The sequence below is a fragment of the Oryctolagus cuniculus genome, chromosome 3 (assembly GCF_051225735.1).
Source record: "Oryctolagus cuniculus isolate XC-2025 breed Fujian yellow rabbit chromosome 3, ASM5122573v1, whole genome shotgun sequence".
In the NCBI taxonomy this organism is placed as follows: domain Eukaryota; kingdom Metazoa; phylum Chordata; class Mammalia; order Lagomorpha; family Leporidae; genus Oryctolagus; species Oryctolagus cuniculus.
In genome coordinates this window covers 173,541,123-173,559,349 of record NC_142869.1, presented here as the reverse complement: position 1 = coordinate 173,559,349, position 18,227 = coordinate 173,541,123, and the positions used below count along the sequence as shown (strand labels likewise).

At 42.8% G+C, this 18,227-nt stretch overlaps 1 protein-coding gene across 3 annotated transcripts in view; it reads left to right on the top strand.

Annotated features, from left to right (window-relative positions):
* Positions 1 to 18,227, top strand: part of CREB3L2 (cAMP responsive element binding protein 3 like 2) — a 130,725-nt gene that overhangs the window by 73,508 nt on the left and 38,990 nt on the right. For all 3 annotated transcript variants that reach the window (XM_008258046.5, XM_002711936.6, XM_089329546.1), the window contains one exon: positions 17,302 to 17,477. In XM_008258046.5, coding sequence (XP_008256268.1) covers positions 17,302 to 17,477 — 176 coding nt within the window. The remainder of the gene's footprint in view (positions 1 to 17,301; positions 17,478 to 18,227) is intronic.

The following is an 18,227-nucleotide window of genomic DNA, read 5'->3' as shown; positions in this document are numbered from 1 at the left end:
GGACAACAATATGGGCTTTTCAAAATGAGGTTGACCTGTTGGTTGATAGTTCTCACCAGTCCAGTAAGTACATTGTTTCAAGGGGTGGTGATGTCATTTTTCCTGAGACAGGATGTTTATGACCACTCTTCTCCATAGAGGCTTTTTGGGCATCCTTTCAGCCCACTGCCAACATGTTCCATGGACTCCATGTGTCAGGTTCTTGGTAGGCATTCTTAGATTTTCTTGTTGGCTATACTTCCCTACTCATCAACAAATGGGATTTGTTGAAAGTCTAATTTAGAGATGTTAAAATATTTTGACCATTTCTCTGTAGGTCTGTACTTGGTATATGTTCCATTTCCCAAGACATATAACCTTTCTAATTTAATTGTATTTTGTTTTCCTAGAGGGATAACCAGGTATTTTCATACTCAAGATTTAAAAACTGTTCTGTCTGTTCCCAGTTCTGCTTATGCCTTCTGCACAGGAGCTTGCTGTGGCGGGAATGCTCACTAACTTGACTTCTTCTGGTTTGGTAGGAGCGTTCTTCTCTTTTTCTTATAGCACTGTACTTATGACAGCGTCTTTTGAAGGTAGCTACCTACAAAACAGGTTTTCTCATGCTTCCCTTTGCTTAAGGGCAGATGCCAGAAACTACTTCTTACATAAGGTGTTAGCTGTGTGGCGGAGCCCCTTCTTCAGTGTGGTTCTTAGATCCGCTACTCTCTTCTAAAGAACCAGCTCTGAGACCCGTACAACATCATATCTTGGGACAAAGAATGTTGTGGGGTTTCAGATTTTTCCATCTCATACACATTCTCTCTTTAAATAGAACTGCACCAAACAGCAGCTCAGGATGATCTGGCCTTATTCTGACTGAACAGAATGCCCCAAATCTGTTGGCATACCCTGCTGGAGCCTACACAATATGCACAGATTTTTTTTTTCCTCAATGACAATTTAGGTTCATGATGCCTTAATCTTTCTTCTCTGCAGCTAGTCAACTTTATCTCATATCTGAAGAATGGGTTAAGGAGGAAGGGGAAGAAATAGAACTAAAATAATTTGAGAAAACAGAGTTGTTGTGAGGGTAAAATGAGATGTTTTTAAACAACTTAGGACAACGTCTACCACATAGCATTTTGACGAATCAGTGTCTTCTTCTATCCCCCCTCCCCTACCCCTTATCCTTCTGCTGTCTTTGTCCACTTCTTCCCCTTTTCCTCCTCCTCTTCCCCCTTGGCCTCTATCCCCTCTCTTGTCTTACCCTTCTTTCCTCCTTCTGCTTCTGTTGTTTCTGTTGTGTTTTCTCTTTTGTCTTCTCTGTTCTCCCTTTCTCCTGTTCCCCCTCACTTTTTCTTAGATTGCTTTCAGGAATGACCATGATTGAGATGCAGGAGTATGGTCTCTGTTATGACAAAATAGTCCTAATGTTTCTTCCCATGTTCTTTTCATTAATTTATATATATCTATATCTCTCTCTATATATTTATATAATTTCCATAATTCCACTGATGCCTGCATTTCAAACCTTACTTCTTTTTTTTCTTTCTTTTTTTTTTTTTTTTTTTTTTGACAGGCAGAGTGGACAGTGAGAGAGAGACAGAGAGAAAGGTCTTCCTTTTGCCGTTGGTTCACCCTCCAATGGCCGCCGCGGCCAGCGAGCTGTGGCCGGCGCACCGCGCTGATCCGAAGGCAGGAGCCAGGTGCTTATCCTGGTCTCCCATGGGGTGCAAGGCCCAAGTACGTGGGCCATCCTCCACTGTACTCCCTGGCCACAGCAGAGAGCTGGCCTGGAAGAGGGGCAACCGGGACAGAATCTGGAGCCCCGACTGGGACTAGAACCCGGTATGCCAGCGCCGCAAGGCGGAGCCTAGTGAGCCGCGGCACCAGCCCAAACCTTACTTCTTTTGTGAAAGTCATTCCCAATGCTTCTTGAATTGCATATCTATTGCTGATTAACAAGTCTCTCCCCAAATTAGTGGCTTAAAACAATGATAATCATTGATTAGCTTTCCTGATTTCTGTGGATACGTGCTTCAGGAGTGGGTCACTCACATGGTTTTGGTTGAGAATCTTTCATAAAGTTGAAATGAGACATTGGCAGAGGCTACAGTCATTTAAAGACCTTTCCAAGACTGGAGGAGCTGTTTCTAAGATGGCTCACTTGCATCGTTGGCAAATCAGTGATGGCAAATTGTTTGCTCTCTCTGTGGCCTCCCCAAGGGCTGCTTGAGTCTTTCTACAGCTTGGCAGTTGTCTGCCCTGAGAGTGAAGGACCTACTGCAGTACCTTCTCTGACCTAGCCCTGGAAGCTTTTTGTTAGTCTCACAGGCAGGTCTGATTCACTTGATAGGAGACTGTACAAGGACATGACTCCCAGGAGGTCAGAATTCCTGGGGGCCATCTTGGAAGCTGACACCATGCCTCTCCTCACAGCGATGTCTGTGAAGAGACTTTCCCATGTCTGAACCCCTTTATCCCATATTATCAATGCCTTTCAGCATTGTCATTCACTCACTGGGTGATTCTTGAATTCCCATGCAAAGCACTGGAAGAAATACAAAGAAAAAGACTGTACATTGCGCTCATAGAACTTTTCAGGTGAGTAAGATTAGGAATACGTACAAATGATTATAAAAATCTTGAACACATGCTAACTGTAGTGGTTAAGTTAAGGTTATATGCTTGATAGATCTTTTTCAAGTTCTACTTCACTACTAACTAACCATGGGCAAATTCCATACCTTGGCTAAGATGGAGTTTCCTCACGTATAGAACTAGTAGTTTCCTCATGTATAGAACTACTTTATGTCTTGTTGTGAGGATTAAGTATGCTAATAGATTTCAATACCTAGGCTAGGGTCTGACTGATAATAAGGATATTGTTCTTAGCTGATGTTAAATTATTACTGAAAGAGCTGCAAGAGGACATGAGGATTTTGAGTGTTCAGGAGGGCTTTGTAGGAGATTTATCAATTTACCAATCTTTTTTTCCTACAGTGAATACAATAGTGGGTGCTTAACTGTTCTATTAGTGGATTACTTAATTTTTAATTATTTGTTCCTTATATGTCAGTTAGCTTCAGTGAATCTGCCTTATATTATAATCCTCTGCAGGGGTGGGGAACCTTGTTTCTGCCAAGGGCCATTTGGATATTTATAACATTATTCATGGGCCATACGAAATTAGCAAGTTACAAATTACCTGCTATAGATTTGTTGAATTTCAAGTCCCACCTGTGGTTGCCTTGGCAGACCAAATGATTTTGTGGCCCTCATACAGCCTGCAGCCTGGACATTCCCCATCCTTGCTCTAGAGGGATTAAAAAACAGAAGGAACTGTTTTGTAGAATAAATGACAGGAATGGTTTCTTTAGATGCTAGGTAAGATACTTATAAAGTTAATACACAAAGAATTTTTATGGGATGCAGATATAAAATGCTTCCCGAAGACTGTTAGGTACTCGCTTTTGTTCTTACTTACTAGTGCTCTTACAAAATCTCAGTAGTTCCCCATTGTTGCCTAGAATGAAGCTGACCTCATAAGCTTGGGCTTGAGGGTCTTTGTAGGCTGATCTGGTCCCTCTTTCCTGACTAGGTCCTGTCACTTCTTCATTTCTTGTCCAAGTGACTGTAGGATTGAGTTTTCCACTCCATGCCTTTTCTTACCCTCTTATCTCTACTGGAGAGCCCAGTGCCTTCCCTACACCATCTGCCCTCCTGTACTCCTCAAAATCCCACCTACCTCTCAAGACTCAACTCAACATCACCCAACATCTTAATCTTTCGTCTGGAGGTTGTCACCTTTCCTGTGTTTCCACCATCCTTTCTGGCCATTTACATAGAGATTATCACAATTGTCCATAAATTTCAATCACCCATTTATTTATCCATTTTCATCTGTATTTTGAGCTGAAGGACAGCAAGTACACTTTTGGATTTCTGTCAGCTGGCTTGGTACTTTGAAGGTGCCTGATAAACATTTATCTCACTGACTAAATTGATAATAAGTTATTAAGGGAGAAGTTACAGAAAGCTGAGCTTGGAAATGGTATCATGGAGTACACCTGCTCTGCTCCCTGGTGCCTGCTTTGCTTGCCCTGGGGCACCTCTCTGTGCAGACACACTGGACAGCATGTATTTGATCAGAGAGGTATTTGTTGATTTGTAGCAGTTGTACAGAATTAAACACAAGGCCAAATAGCAGTAGATGTTTTATACATGTTTTGATTCATTAAAAAATTACTTCCTTGACTGTTTATTGAGTAATTGCGCAGCAGATGGTTGTGATAATAAGAAAAATAAATAAGATGAAGGATGGGAATTTGCTGGGGTAGAGAGGGAGAATTAATTAGGATAGGTAGGGAAGCCTATACTGAAGGTGACATTTGAGCAAAGATCGACAGAAGATGGAAAGAGCAAGGTGTGTGTCTAGCAAGAGGCTTCTAGGCAGAGGAAAGAGCAAGTACAGAGGTCTTGTTGCAGAGGTGTAACAAGAATACAGGGCAACCTATGTTACTCAGACAGTTAACATCTGTGGCGATGTCAGCTGTGCAGCAGCCTTACTGTTCTTGGCTATGCAAGCTGGAAATAGTCTAAACACACTAGGAAAAGAAAAGTCACTTTCTCCCTCCATTTTGCATATGTCAGTTGACTGCTTACTATGTGTCAGGCAGTGCCCTAGATACTTGGGAATCAAAACAGTAAAACTTAAGTAGCTCATAGGCTAGTGAGAACACCATGTCCCCCAACTGGCACCTTGTTCTGTTCACAGATCCAAGGCCACAAAACCCTGTACTGGGACTTGCCTGAGACCATTTATGGTCAGGGTCAGAAATGTTTTGCAGCGATTATTTGGTCTACAATCCTTCCGTATTGAAGTACCACTGTTTTCTCTGAGTAAAAGTCACTTTCCTACACCAGAAGAAGTACTTTTGTAAGGAGAGAATAGCAAATAAAAGATAGTAACCATTTGAGATGTGTGAAATCAAAGTTAGGCAATCTGGATGGGGAATTTGCCCAGTAAAACTTTATCTAGGTCTTAGTTTCAGTCGTTTTTCTGAGTTCTGTAGGTGGGCAAATGTTTTGGAACACAATGATTTTATTCATTTGAACCTTAATTTGCACCGCTCTCCGAAGTGTGTATGTAAGAGAGAAGTTTGTGTGTGTGTGTGTGTGTGTGAGTGTGTGTAGGAGTGGAATCAGTCTATATTAAGTCTCCCAAGGGCAGGTGCTCTGTCAAAACAGATATCCAGCTGGGTGGAGAAGGACGATTGTTCTTTAGGCAACACATACATATGCAGCATACTTTCTGTCTTGCATTGTGATAATAGCCTAAGAAAAAAGGAGTCCTGTGTCTAGTGACGGATGGTGAGTATTTCTTGGGAAAGCCAGTGATTTAGATCTTGTCCAGTTGCACTTACTGTTAATACAGTTCTTCTGTAATTGCTGCTAAGCCTGAAAAAAAAGTGACAACAGTTCAGTACGAGTGTTCTTTTAGTTTATTAGATTTTTTTCACTTTATTTCTCTTTCTTCCTTTCCCTTCCTCTCTCTCCTTTTCTTTCCCACCATAACCTATTCCTCTTCCCCCTCTTCTTTGCTTGTCCTCTTGCCCTTGACTTGCCCTTCTTCCCCTCCTTGCCTGAACCCCAGGGCAAATGTAGATGTTCTTATCCTAGTATCTCATCATGAACCCCAGATGGTCTATGACTCCCAAAATTCTATATAAAATTACAGCTATATAAATTTGGGGCTTTTGCTGGTGGAAACCTTTATAATCTTTTTTTTTTTTTTTTTTTTTTTTGGACAGGCAGAGTGGACAGTGAGAGAGAGAGACAGAGAGAAAGGTCCTCCTTTTGCTGTTAGTTCACCTCCAATGGCCGCTGCGGCCGGCACACCGCGCTGATCTGAAGGCAGGAGCCACGTGCTTCTCCTGGTCTCCCATGGGGTGCAGGGCCCAAGGACCTGGGCCATCCTCCACTGCGCTATTGGGCCACAGCAGAGAGCTGGCCTGGAAGAGGAGCAACCGGGACAGAATCCGGCACCCCAGCTGGGACTAGAACCCGGTGTGCTGGCGCCGCAGGCGGAGGATTAGCCTATTGAGCCGTGGCGCCAGCCTCTTTTTTAGATTCTTAAAAGAGTCTGTGAACACAATAAGGTTAAGAAGTGCTGGTGGGGTTGGCACTGTGGTACAGTGGGTTAAAACCCCAGCCTCAAGTGCCGGCATCCCATATGGGCACCAGTTCATGTCCTGGCTGCTCCTCTTCCAATCCAGCTCTCTGCTATTGCCTGGGAAAGCAGCACAAGATAGTCCAAGTGCTTGAGCCCCCGCACCACATGGGAGACCCAGAGGAAGCTCCTGGTTCCTGGCTTTGGATCGGCCCAGCTCCAGCTGTTGCAACAATCTGGGGGGTGAACCGGCAGATAGAAGACCTCTCTCTCTGTCTCTCCCTCTCTCTGTCTGTAACTCTACCTCTCAAATAAGTAAATAAAATATCTTTAAAAAAAAAAAACCTTATATTTGAACAATCAAGTCATGTCTCACCCATAGAGGATATCTCTATTTGTTATGATATTTTAGTCATATTCCTTTGTAAATAAGTTGGGGTACCACATATGCGTTTTATTTGTCTCTAATTTCAGTGTTCTTCCTAAAGGAGAACTTTCTTAGTACTGGATTACTCCAGCATTGTTCAGAAAAAAGTAGGTAAGATCATTATAAGAGCAAAGTTAAAATATATAATTATCAACAGACATTACTGTAAAATACAATGGGACAGGCCAGCGCTGCGGCTCAGTAGGCTAATCCTCTGCCTGCGGCGCCGGCACCCCGGGTTCTAGTCCCGGTTGGGGTGCCGGATTCTGTCCCGGTTGCCCCTCTTCCAGGCCAGCTCTCTGCTGTGGCCCAAGAGTGCAGTGGAGGAGGCCCAAGTCCTTGGGCCCTGCACCCGCATAGGAGACCAGGAGAAGCACCTGGCTCCTGGCTTCGGATCAGCGCGGTGTGCCAGCCACAGCACGCTGGCCGCAGTGACCATTGGAGGTGAACCAATGGCAAAAGGAAGACCTTTCTCTCTGTCTCTCTCTCACTGTCCACTCTGCCTGTTAAAAAAAAAATACAATGGGACAAAAGCTGTCTAATACCATATTTGCACCACTCACAGGTCAATGTAATTTTAATTAAAGTGGTGTAAGGAACTGCTTCTATGGCTTTTCCAGGTCTGCTAAGAGTGGTCTAGGATCACACATAATAATCACCTTCCTGCTGATGAATCTCACAGGTGCAGAGGATGGCTGGGTAGGCTGTTTTCAGCAGTGGGAATTAAAACAATAGTCTGAGAGCTAAAGGTGAGCAGATGTTGTTGTGAAGTCACCTGAGGTAAGTGGGACAGCCTAGAGGAAGGCAGGTTGGGTCACTGTGTGATGAGAGAGCTTGAGCAAAGTGGGATGGTATTGTTTTGTAGGTTAGAAGGAGACAAAGAATGGCTCATGATTGACAGCGTGACAGCAGGGAAGGTATGTGTGGATATAGTTATCCAAGGAGAAATAGGGAAGCCTACAGCATGCATGACAAAGAAAGCATGGATTTTGAAAGCATTAGATGGACTTGGCAGCAGCATTAGCACAGGATGGAGGATACAGAGAGAGGGTAGGAATGAGTCACAGACGACTTGGGTTTCTGGTTTGCTGTATTGGAGATTTTAATGTTGACACGCCTCCAGGAAGTGGGACCTGAAGGAAAGTCACTGAGACAAGAAAAATAACTGTACCATCATCACATGCAGTTTAAAAAGCTGTTGACAAGAGCATCAGTCTGCCTCATCTTAGAGGACGTGGTCAGGAGCAGAAAAGGAGGACGCGTCTGTCATCTTACCTACCGTGGTGACTGGGTGCCCGGCAAGGGTAGCTAAAGGCAGGGCCTGGTTGTGATCAGTCACAGAAAGCAGGCAATTGTCCTCTGTTTGAAGCATGGGCTTGTGATATATGTTACTTTGCTATACAGCACTTTTTTTTTTGGTCTTTTACTTTTTTTTTCAAATAAAGGAAAGAGATAATGATGCTTCTGCATTGTGTACTTCTGTCTCACAATTGAAGTCACTGGGAATAGTCATGAATGACAGTGAAGAAGGAAGTATTTGTGGGAATTCTGTGTCTATGTTTATCTTAAAAGTAGATCTTTTGAAATAAATAATTCATTCCACAGAAATTCATTTTAATTCATTCTCTACATATAGGACCCTGCAGACATAACTGGGATGCTGAAAGAGGAACACTAATTGAACACAATTCTGGGTCTCTAGAGTTAAATTGCCTGGATTTGAATCCAGGCTCTGCCACTCACTAATACTATGATCTTTGACAAGTTGCTTACCCGTCATGTCTCTTTTCTTGATCTCCAAAATGGTAATTTTTTTAAAAAGATTTATTTATTTGAAAGTCAGAGTTACACAGAGAAAGGAGACGCAGAGAGAGGTCTTCCATCCAATGGTTCACGCCCCAGTTGGCCGCAATGGCCAGAACTGTGCCAATCCGAAGCCAGGAACCAGGAGCTTCTTCTGGGTCTCCCACGTGGGTGCAGGGGCCCAAGGACATGGGCCATCTTCTACTGCTTTCCCAGGCCACAGCAGAGAGCTGTATCAGAAGAGGAGCAGCCGGGACTAGAACTGGCGCCCATATGGGATGCCGGCACTTCAGGCCAGAGCGTTAACCTGCTGAGCCACAGCGCCATCCCCCAAAATGGGCATAATATTAATACATAGATACATACATACTTACCTTACACTGTTGTTGAAGGAACTAAGTATATATATCAGCATGTGAAAGAATTATCTGTATGCTAAAAACTTGCCATGTGACTCCAAATCCCATTAAGATGGCAGGTATCAATGCCATCTTACTAGTTAAGTGATAATGTTAAGTGCATAACTGATCATAAAGATAGGAATAAGTGTCAAATGGATCACATAAATAAGACCAAGTGTCTGCTAATAATAATAGGTTGAATTAAAAGGAGAGAACAATCCAACATGGGAAGCAGGCCACACAGCAGACTCATAGAATGACAAATGCCCTAAACAGCACTCTGGCCTCAGGATCAGCCCTTAAGGCATTTGGATCTGGCTAAAAAGCCCATGAGAGTGTTTCAGGCATGGAAAGCCAAGACACTGTGGCAAAAAATTACCTAAATGAAAGATATCTATGAGTGAGATCCCAGTGGAAAGAAGGGGCCTTCAAAGAAGGAAGGAGGAAAGAACTTCCACTTTGATTATGGCCCTATCTAAATAATGTTGGAGTTTGTGAATTCAAAGGGCTTCCACAGCTTTGGCAGCTCATGACAAGAGCCTGGAGTGATCACTGACATCATAAATAAGAGTGTTGGCCAGCACCACAGCTCACTAGGCTAATCCTCTGCCTGTGGCGCCAGTACTCCGGGTTCTAGTCTTGGTTGGGGCGCTGGTTCTGTCTCGGTTGCTCCTCTTCCAGTCCAGCTCTCTACTGTGGCCCAGGAAGGCAGTGGAGGATGACCCAAGTGCTTGGACCCTGCACCCGCATGGGAGACCAGCAGGAAGCACCTGGCTCCCGGCTTCGGATTGGCGCAGTGTGCCAGCCATAGTGGCCATTTTGGGGGTGAACCAACAGAAGGAAGACCTTTCTCTCTCTCTCACTGTTTAACTCTGCCTGTCAAATAAATAAATAAATAAATAAGAGTGTCAGTTGTTAAATGAACAACAGGAGTCACTGTGCAGTTGCTCCCCATGTAAGACCTCTGTCCCTAATGAGTTGTACTATGAGAATTAACAGTAAAACTAGTCTTCAAACAGTACTTTATACTCTGTGTGTCTGTGTGGGTGCAAATTGTTGAAATCTTTACTTAGTATAGAGCTGGTCTTCTGTATATAAAGATAATTAAAAATGAATTTTAATGAAAAATGGGATGGGAGAGGGAGTAGGAGGTGGGATGGGAGTGGAGATGGGAGAGTGGGCATGGGGGGAAGAACTGCTATAATCCAAAACTGTACCTATGAAATTTATATTTATTAAATAAAAGCTTTCTAAGAAAAAAAGACTTATCTGTACCCCCCATGTTTATTGCAGCAGAATTCACAGTAGCTACAATATAGAATCAACCCAAATGCCCATCAACTGAAGACTGGATGAAGAAATTATAGGATATATACATCATAGAATACTACACTGTGGTATTTTTACACTGTGGTAAAAAAATAAAATATGGTCTTTTGCAACAAAGTAGATGAAACTGGAAAATGCCACACTTAGTGAAATAAGCCAGTCCCAAAAGAACAAATACCATGTGTTCTCCCTGACCTGTGATAATTAATAGAGAACCTAAAAGGCAATCTATAGAAGTGAAATTGACACTTTACTTTGAACAGCCTTTGTCTCTACTGTTGAGGAACAGTTTTTTTTTTTTTCATACTATTTGTTGAACTCTTTACTTAACATAGAATTAATCATATTTGTATAAAGTTAATTGAAAATAGATCTTAGTAAAAAATAAGAATGGGAATAGGAGAGGGAAGAGGAAGAGGCATGGGAGAGTGGGTGGGAGGGCAGGTACAGTAGGAAGAATCACCATGTTCCTAAAGTTGTAATTATGAAATGTATGAAGGTTATATTTCTTAAATAAAAGGTTTCTGGGGGGAAAATACATATTGAGTGCATAGACCAGGGCCTAACAATTAGTAGGTACTGAATATTAGCTTTATTTTTGTTTCCTTTACATGGGTTGCTGCTTAAGGAAATCATCATTTACCAAATGGCCACAGTAAGAATGACAGGGGCCAGGGAAAGAGGCTCTGTATACACAAGCACCACCTTTTCCAGCACCTAATTTGGGGATCAAAATAATATTGTTGGAAGAGCTTGGCCAGAGATGCATGTAATCATTACTGCATTGGAAAGCAACGTGCTAGGGTGGAAGTGTGAATCCCAGGTTGGCCATATGCCAGCTATGTGACGCTGGGTGAATTATTTCATTTCTTCACTCCCTTGGCTGTGAAATGGAGGTGATGGTGTACCTACTCTACATGGTTGCCCAATTGAGATTTGAAACAATACCTAGCATGTAGTAAACATCATAGTAGATGTTTGCTGTTTTTGTTATCAACACCTCCTCCTCCCACTCAGGACTGAAAGTCACTTCAAGGTTAAAGTACTCAGGAAGAGGACCATGGGCAGACTTCCCTTCAAGCGGTTCACCATGATTCTGACACATTCAATTGAATTCTCGTTCCTTCCCGTCGGCTTCCAAAGCTCAGCCTTAGCATGTTTCCTTTAAGAATACTGCATGTTCTCCTTATAAATGGGAACTGAAATTATTTTTTTTCAAAAATCAAAAGAATAGTAATGCCTGTGTGTATCATTTTTTTCTGAAAATACAGTGTTTTGTCAGACTTTGTTTTAAATCTCCATCAAGCAAACTGTTAAGAATGATGCATCACTATAGTTTTAATGATCTGTGACTATTTTAAAATTTACTGTATATTGAAATAGACATCTTTTCATTTGATTATTGTTCATAGCCCTTGCCTACATTCCTACTGGACTATGGTCCTTTTATTTGCTGAACTCTTTCTTCAGTGGAGCATTAAGCCTTTGACTATAATATGAATTAAAAATGTTATCTCAAAAATAAAAAATTTAAACATAAAAAAGAAATATGAATGATAAAAAATAAACAACAACAGCTGGCACCGTGGCTCACTAGGCTAATCCTCCGCCTGTGGCGCTGGCACACCGGGTTCTAGTCCCAGTCAGGGTGCCGGATTCTGTCCCGGTTGCTCCTCTTCCAGTCCAGCTCTCAACTGTAGCCCAGGAGGGCAGTGGAGGATGGCCCAGGTGCTTGGGCCCTGCACCCACATGGGAGACCAGGAGAAGCACCTGGCTCCTGGCTTCGGATGGGTGCAGTGCGCCGGCTGCAGCGGCCATTGTGGGGTGAACCAACAGAAAAGGAAGACCTTTCTCTCTGTCTCTCTCTCTCACTGTCCACTCTGCCTGTCAGAAACAACAACAACAACAAAAAAACACAAGATTTGCCAACTTCTGCTGAAGGATTTAGACGAGGCATACTTATTTAATTTACCAAATTTTCTTTTCACTTTAGACATATCACATAAATAGTAAATTGATATTTGTGTGTTTTTATCATGTAAGTGGTATTTGCCCCATGTGATTTCTCTTTTTAAGGACAAATACTGGCTCTTTCTTTGTATGTGTGTATGTGTAGGCAGTAGATATGGTTAACTCCCAGTGTAGGGTTTGCCTTCTTTTTCCCATCCCCAGGAATCACTGTCTCCCTGATACAGTTGTCTGTGTAGTACATATGGAAGTGACTGTAGATCTGCAATTTGTTATCCTTATGTTGGCGTTGACAGTTTTAGTCTGCCTTGATATTTTGGTAATTTGGGCAACTAATCCCATTGGTTATGGCTACTCCATCTTGTGCTCGCATGTGAAGCACTGGCTCCTCACCACTAGCCTGGCTTTCGAAATTTTCTTGGTGATAGCTAAGTGGTGCTATTGAGGAAATGCGCCAGCTGGGTCTGACCTCTGGCAGGAAGCTGTTTTAATAGAATCAGATGATGTGAAGGTTGTTCTTACCGTCCACAGTATGTGCCACTCACCTTATCAGGGGATGTTTGTCATCGGAAATGAAACTCAGAAACATGTGAACACGACTTAAGGAAAACATTTATTTCCCTCAGTGTCTGAGCTTGCAGTTTCAGTAGACTGCCATCTGACTCTCGGTTTTGTAGTTTAGCCAGTACCTCAAACATCCGAGGATAACTCCAACTCTAAACACAGTGGCCCTTCTGATCTTTTTGCCAATAAAATAGAGCTGCAAAAAGAAAGTTGCATTAAAATTTTTAATACATATTCTACTCCTCTTTCACTCTGTCCTTTGTTAACCCCGTACTTCATTGGTTATTTTTATCATTTTGTCTTCTGTGATTTGATATTTATTTCTCTTGAGGGACAGAGTACAAGCCAACACCCAGTAGCTCAGAACGAAAGCTCTTGTCTCTAATTTCAGCTGCCACTGGAATGTTGTTCTCACCAAACTTACTGGATGGCTTTCTTCATCTGAAATCACTCATGCTGTGATATAACTAACTGGTACTTGTGACCAACCAGTTTACAGATATTTGTTGACATGGTTTGCAGTTGATCTTTTAGAGGAAATACTTTGAAAACAATGTAGAATCAACAGATTCTGATGTAATGGATTTGATTTCTTTTTTTTTTTTTTTAAGATATATTTCTTTGAAGGGCAGTTACAGAGAGAGAGAGAGGAAGAGATGGAGAGAGATCTTCACTCCCCAGATGAGTGCAACAGCCGAGGCTGGGTCAGGCTGAAGCCAGGAGCCTGGAATTCCATCCTTGTCTTTCTTGTTTTCCCAGGCACACTATCAGGAAGTTAGGTCAGAAGTGGAGCAGCCAGGACTCAAACCAGGACCCATATGGGATGCCAGTATTATAAGCAACAGCTTACCCAACTGTACCATAACACCAGCCCCCTGAATTTAATTTCTTGTGCATGCATTCAGGTATATTGTATCAGCTATATTGTATGCTGCTGCAAAACAAACCACCTCAAAACTCAGTAGTTTAGACAACAGTCATTTATTAACATAGCTCACAATTGGTGTTCCTGGGCTGGGAGCTGGCTGATCTATGTGGGGGTCAGCTGAGCGATTCTGCTAGTTTTAGCGAGATTTAGTCACATCTCTACAGCTAGCTGAGAGTTGGCTGCTCTTGCCTATCCTTGTCTGGGAGTAACTCTGCAGTGAGACTGTCTCTGTTCTCCAAGAATCAGTAGATGATCCTGGCACTTCTCCTGATGATGGCAAAACTATGAGTGTAAGGCCAATTGAACAAGTGCATTTCAAGACTGTAATTGTGTTAAAAACCCAACATGTTATTGGCTAAATCAAGTCATATAACCAAGTCCCAGATATGGATCAGCCTGCAGTGGAAGGAGAGTGGGGACCTTCAGCCAGTAATGCAACTTGTGTCCATAAGGTACTCATCTATTCTCGTTGATTCACAGGTGTCCGAATCACCCAAACTTCTGTAATAAGTGTTGTACTAGGGCCTGAAGTAGAGCAGGCAGAAGCAGGCATGTCCATGTGTGATCATCCAGGGACAACAATTTCCCAATACATGCAATTTAGAAATACTGTTTACATGGAACAAATAAGAAAAATAGGTCACACGTGTTCTGGATTATTGTTCAGAGATAAGTTTACAATTCTGGCACATTTCCTTTGTCTCATTTTTATCCCTTTCCTCATTAATACTATACTTTTTTCTTAACATTTGTATCAGGAACTTGTTCTTTGTTTTTTTTTTTAAAAAAGGCTTTATAAACGCAATGTTAATGTCTATGTAAATGTTCCATGGTCTGGAGAGACCGTGGTTCACTTAACTTTTCCTTTTCTCTGTAACACTGTGGTTCTTTCCTGGGCTTTCTGATTGTAAGTAATGAATGCCCTGATGAGCATGTTTGTGCATAAATCTTTATCCACATGTCATCTGGTTTCCTTAAAGGAAAGGATACCCAAGGGCACAAGGTCTGGATCTGCCACTCATCTGTCAAATGATCCCATTGAACCTGAGGCATTAAGCTTTCTCGCTCTAGAGCGTCTTTCAAACTGAAGTGCTCAATAGCCGCTCTTGAATGGAAGTCTGAAGACAACACCAATTGTTTGTCCCCACAAAAAGCTCCGGGTTGGGGAGAGGCAGCTTCCTTGGGCTTCTCGCTGGAGAGTTCAGCTGTCTTTGAGAGAGGCAGTGCTGTTTGCAGTTCAGTTACCATCGCTAAGCCTGTGGCCTACATCTCCTGAACACAGCATGGCTCTGCTCGTGCATTTTTAATAGGGCAGCAGGACTCTGAGCATGAAGAACATAAACGTCCTGACCTATTTTATGAGTGTGACCTGCTCTTTGAGAATGGCTTGCCAGTCTGGAAGAACTGCTTTCACTACCTGTCTTCATTCTGTCTTACAATCTTACATTTACTTTTAATGCTTATCTTTGCTTTTTCTTGTGTTTGCTTGAGAATTAAGCATCCTCCGTCAATACACCATTGGGCATCTGGCCTCCCCTCCCAATTTCCTGGTAATTGCGGGCCACCTTTTTCCTCAGGAATGCTTCCTTAATGTTCATTTCAATATGTACTGAGGCTGTACTCCTGTTTCTTCTGACTGCCTGTCTTCTAGCCTCTGCCAGGGATAAGCATTGCTCAATTTGTACAGCCTTTAAGGGCTGACTTCAAAAAGCAGAAGTGTCAACAGCATCTCATTGCTGACTGGAGAAGCAGGATCTGTGCTTCCTATGTCACGAGCCCTTCCCTGCTCAGTCCTACAGGTATCTAACTTGTACCCAACCATCTTCCAGTCCCTGCACTCCTTGTTGGAGGCAGTGGAATCTTCTTTGGCTCTCAGGAAACTGAGCTGGGGTGCCCATCTGGCCGGCGGAATTCTGTGTCAAGTACAGTGTGTCTCTCTCCTCTGACCACCTTCAAAAGGCCTTTTGTTTCCTCCCCTCCCCCTTGGCCAGGATGTCGCCCACACCCCGTGAGTGATGGAAATGGCCCCATCACACCACAGCACTCAGCAGTGGAAGCAAAACATCTTCAACCAACAGAAGTGTTGCCCTCTTTATTGTACCTCTGCCACAAGCTGGAACTGGAATGGTTCATCAAATCACTGACACGTTGGAGCTAGGGAGAAAGTCGTTTTTCGCTGTGAGTGGGAACCTAGCTTTGTGTCTGAAGGACGCTTCATATGAAATAAAATATTAGTGCGTATGAAATTCACCATTTAGCTTCTGTTGCCACTCTTTCCAGTCTGGCTTGCAGTTCTCAATCATTTTTCATAAGAAAATGGGAGTCAAATTCTTGAATGTAAAACAACTTCCTAAAGTGAATGACTTTGCTCCCCTGAGTGTGTGGGGTATGTATCTGAACTTTTTAAAAAAAATCAGAGAAATGTGTCCCTGATTGATTTAGCTCCATTTCACTAACACTGCTGTCAGGTAAGGCCTGTGGACGTGTGGGCTGGTGGATTAAGTCCTCTGTTCTGTGCCTGCTCCCAGCACACTTGACTTCTTGTTTCCAGTCACCTACCTGCTTATCCAGGGCTGGGTGAAGCACCAGCTTTGAAGCCTTTGGGAAGAAGTCCACAGTATGTGTTCAGTGACAGAGGTGCCCTGTCCCCTGCATATGGTCCATCTCCAGGCCTCATGAGAACCATGCGAGTCATAGCAGACAGAACCTAGACTTGCCATGCCCCAGTCCTTTACCCCACATGAGCATTTCATGCTCTGAACTCTGATTTTTCCCAAAGGGCCGAGCAAAGTCTCTGGAAGTCTAGCTTGGGTGTGAGGCATAGATGAGATCACAGGGAAAACAAGAAGACAGAAAATGGGAAGTTAGGAAGAAAAAAACAACAAGAAAACTAGTTACTGTCTCCTGGAGAGAAAGAGAGAGACCTACCAGCTGTTTTCTCCTGTCCTTTGGTGGCCAGCCATTTGCTTCTTTCTGTGTGTGTTTTTTGTTGTTGTTTGTGTGTTTTTTTTTTTTTTTTTTGCTTTGTTTTATGTATTTGAGAGGCAGAGTTCCAAAGAGAGAGGGAAATACAGAGAGAACCAGATCTTCCCTTCACTGGTTCGCTCCTCAGATGGCTTGGCCAGGTGGAATCCAGATCAACTCCAACTTGGTCTCTCACCTGGGTGGCAGAGGCTCAAGCACTTGGGCCATCTTCTGCTGCTTTTCCCAGGTGCATTAGCAGGGAGCCGGATCAGCCACAGGACATCCAGAACTCAAACTGGCGCTCTGATACAGGATGCTGGTGTTACGAGCTGTAGCTTAGCCTGCTGTGCTACAACAGCAGCCCCTTTTTATTTTTAAATATGCTTATTTAATTAATTTTGAATAAATAGCACATTCACTTGATTTATAAATTATTGCACATTGAAAATCTTCCCTCTCCTCGTATCCTGCATGTACCAGTCTCCTTCCTGCCTGCCTGGCCCAGGAAGTCACATTTCTTTCATGTGTATGGTAATCCTTCCAGAGTTTGTCTACACATACTCCCATTTAATTGAATTCAGGTATGGATTCTCATTTCTTTATCCACTTACCTCCGCTCTCACATATTCACTTTATTTAATTTTGTTCTACTCTCAATAATCCTGGGGTGGAGCTTTGTTCAACAGGAAAGATAGTGTCATCTGTTTTATCTGTGCCCGATGTCCCGCACAAGTTCACATGTGTACTTATCGTTTTCCCACAGAGGAGGTGGAAAGTGAGAAATGGTACCTGTCTGCAGATTTTCCTTCAACAACCATCAAGACAGAGCCGATTACAGATGAGCCACCCCCAGGACTTGTTCCCTCTGTCACTCTGACCATCACAGCCATCTCTACCCCTTATGAGAAGGAAGAACCCTCTCTGGAAGTGAATACTGGGGTATACTCAATTTTCTTCCCTATGAATAGTTGAACAAGAATGTACAGAACCTCACTCTCCAATAAGGCATTTAATCTTTTTTGGAACTGGTGGTTGTATATGTTTAAGGAGATATGACTATATTTTCTGTTTATGTGTGTATATATCAATGATATATAGTTTGGTGTTAGCATTGAATATAGGGCTTTCTTTAAAACCATTGTCCAGAAAATTTGGGAGCAAACGTTATTTTATTTTTCTTTGATTACCGTTATAAAATTTAGAAAAAATAGAATATCTGTGGGAAAGACATTTCCCAGTGGCATTGATCTTTTAAGGAATTTTTAAAAATTATTATCTATTTGAGAGGTAGAGAGAGAGAGAGAAAGTGAGAATGAGCACCCATCTGATGGTTTACTCCCAAATGCCTGTGACAGCTGGGGTTGGACTAGGCCTAAGCCAGGAGCTGATCAATCTACGTCTCTTATGTGGTAGCAGAAGCCCAGTTACTTGAGTCATCACCACTGCCTCCTAGGATCTGAGTTATCTGGAAGCTGGTGTCAGGAGCTGGTATTAGGTATCAAACTCAGGTTTTCCACAATGGGCCTTATCTGGTATCTTAACCGGTAGGCTAAACAAACATCCCTATGACCTTGATAAATAAGCCTGTAGAAAGGGAATAGTGAAGATGATGGTGCAATCCGTGCCTTATGGTGCCACGGCTGTTGGGAATGCTAGTTCCTGTGTATGTAATATTTAATTTCCTTGAGC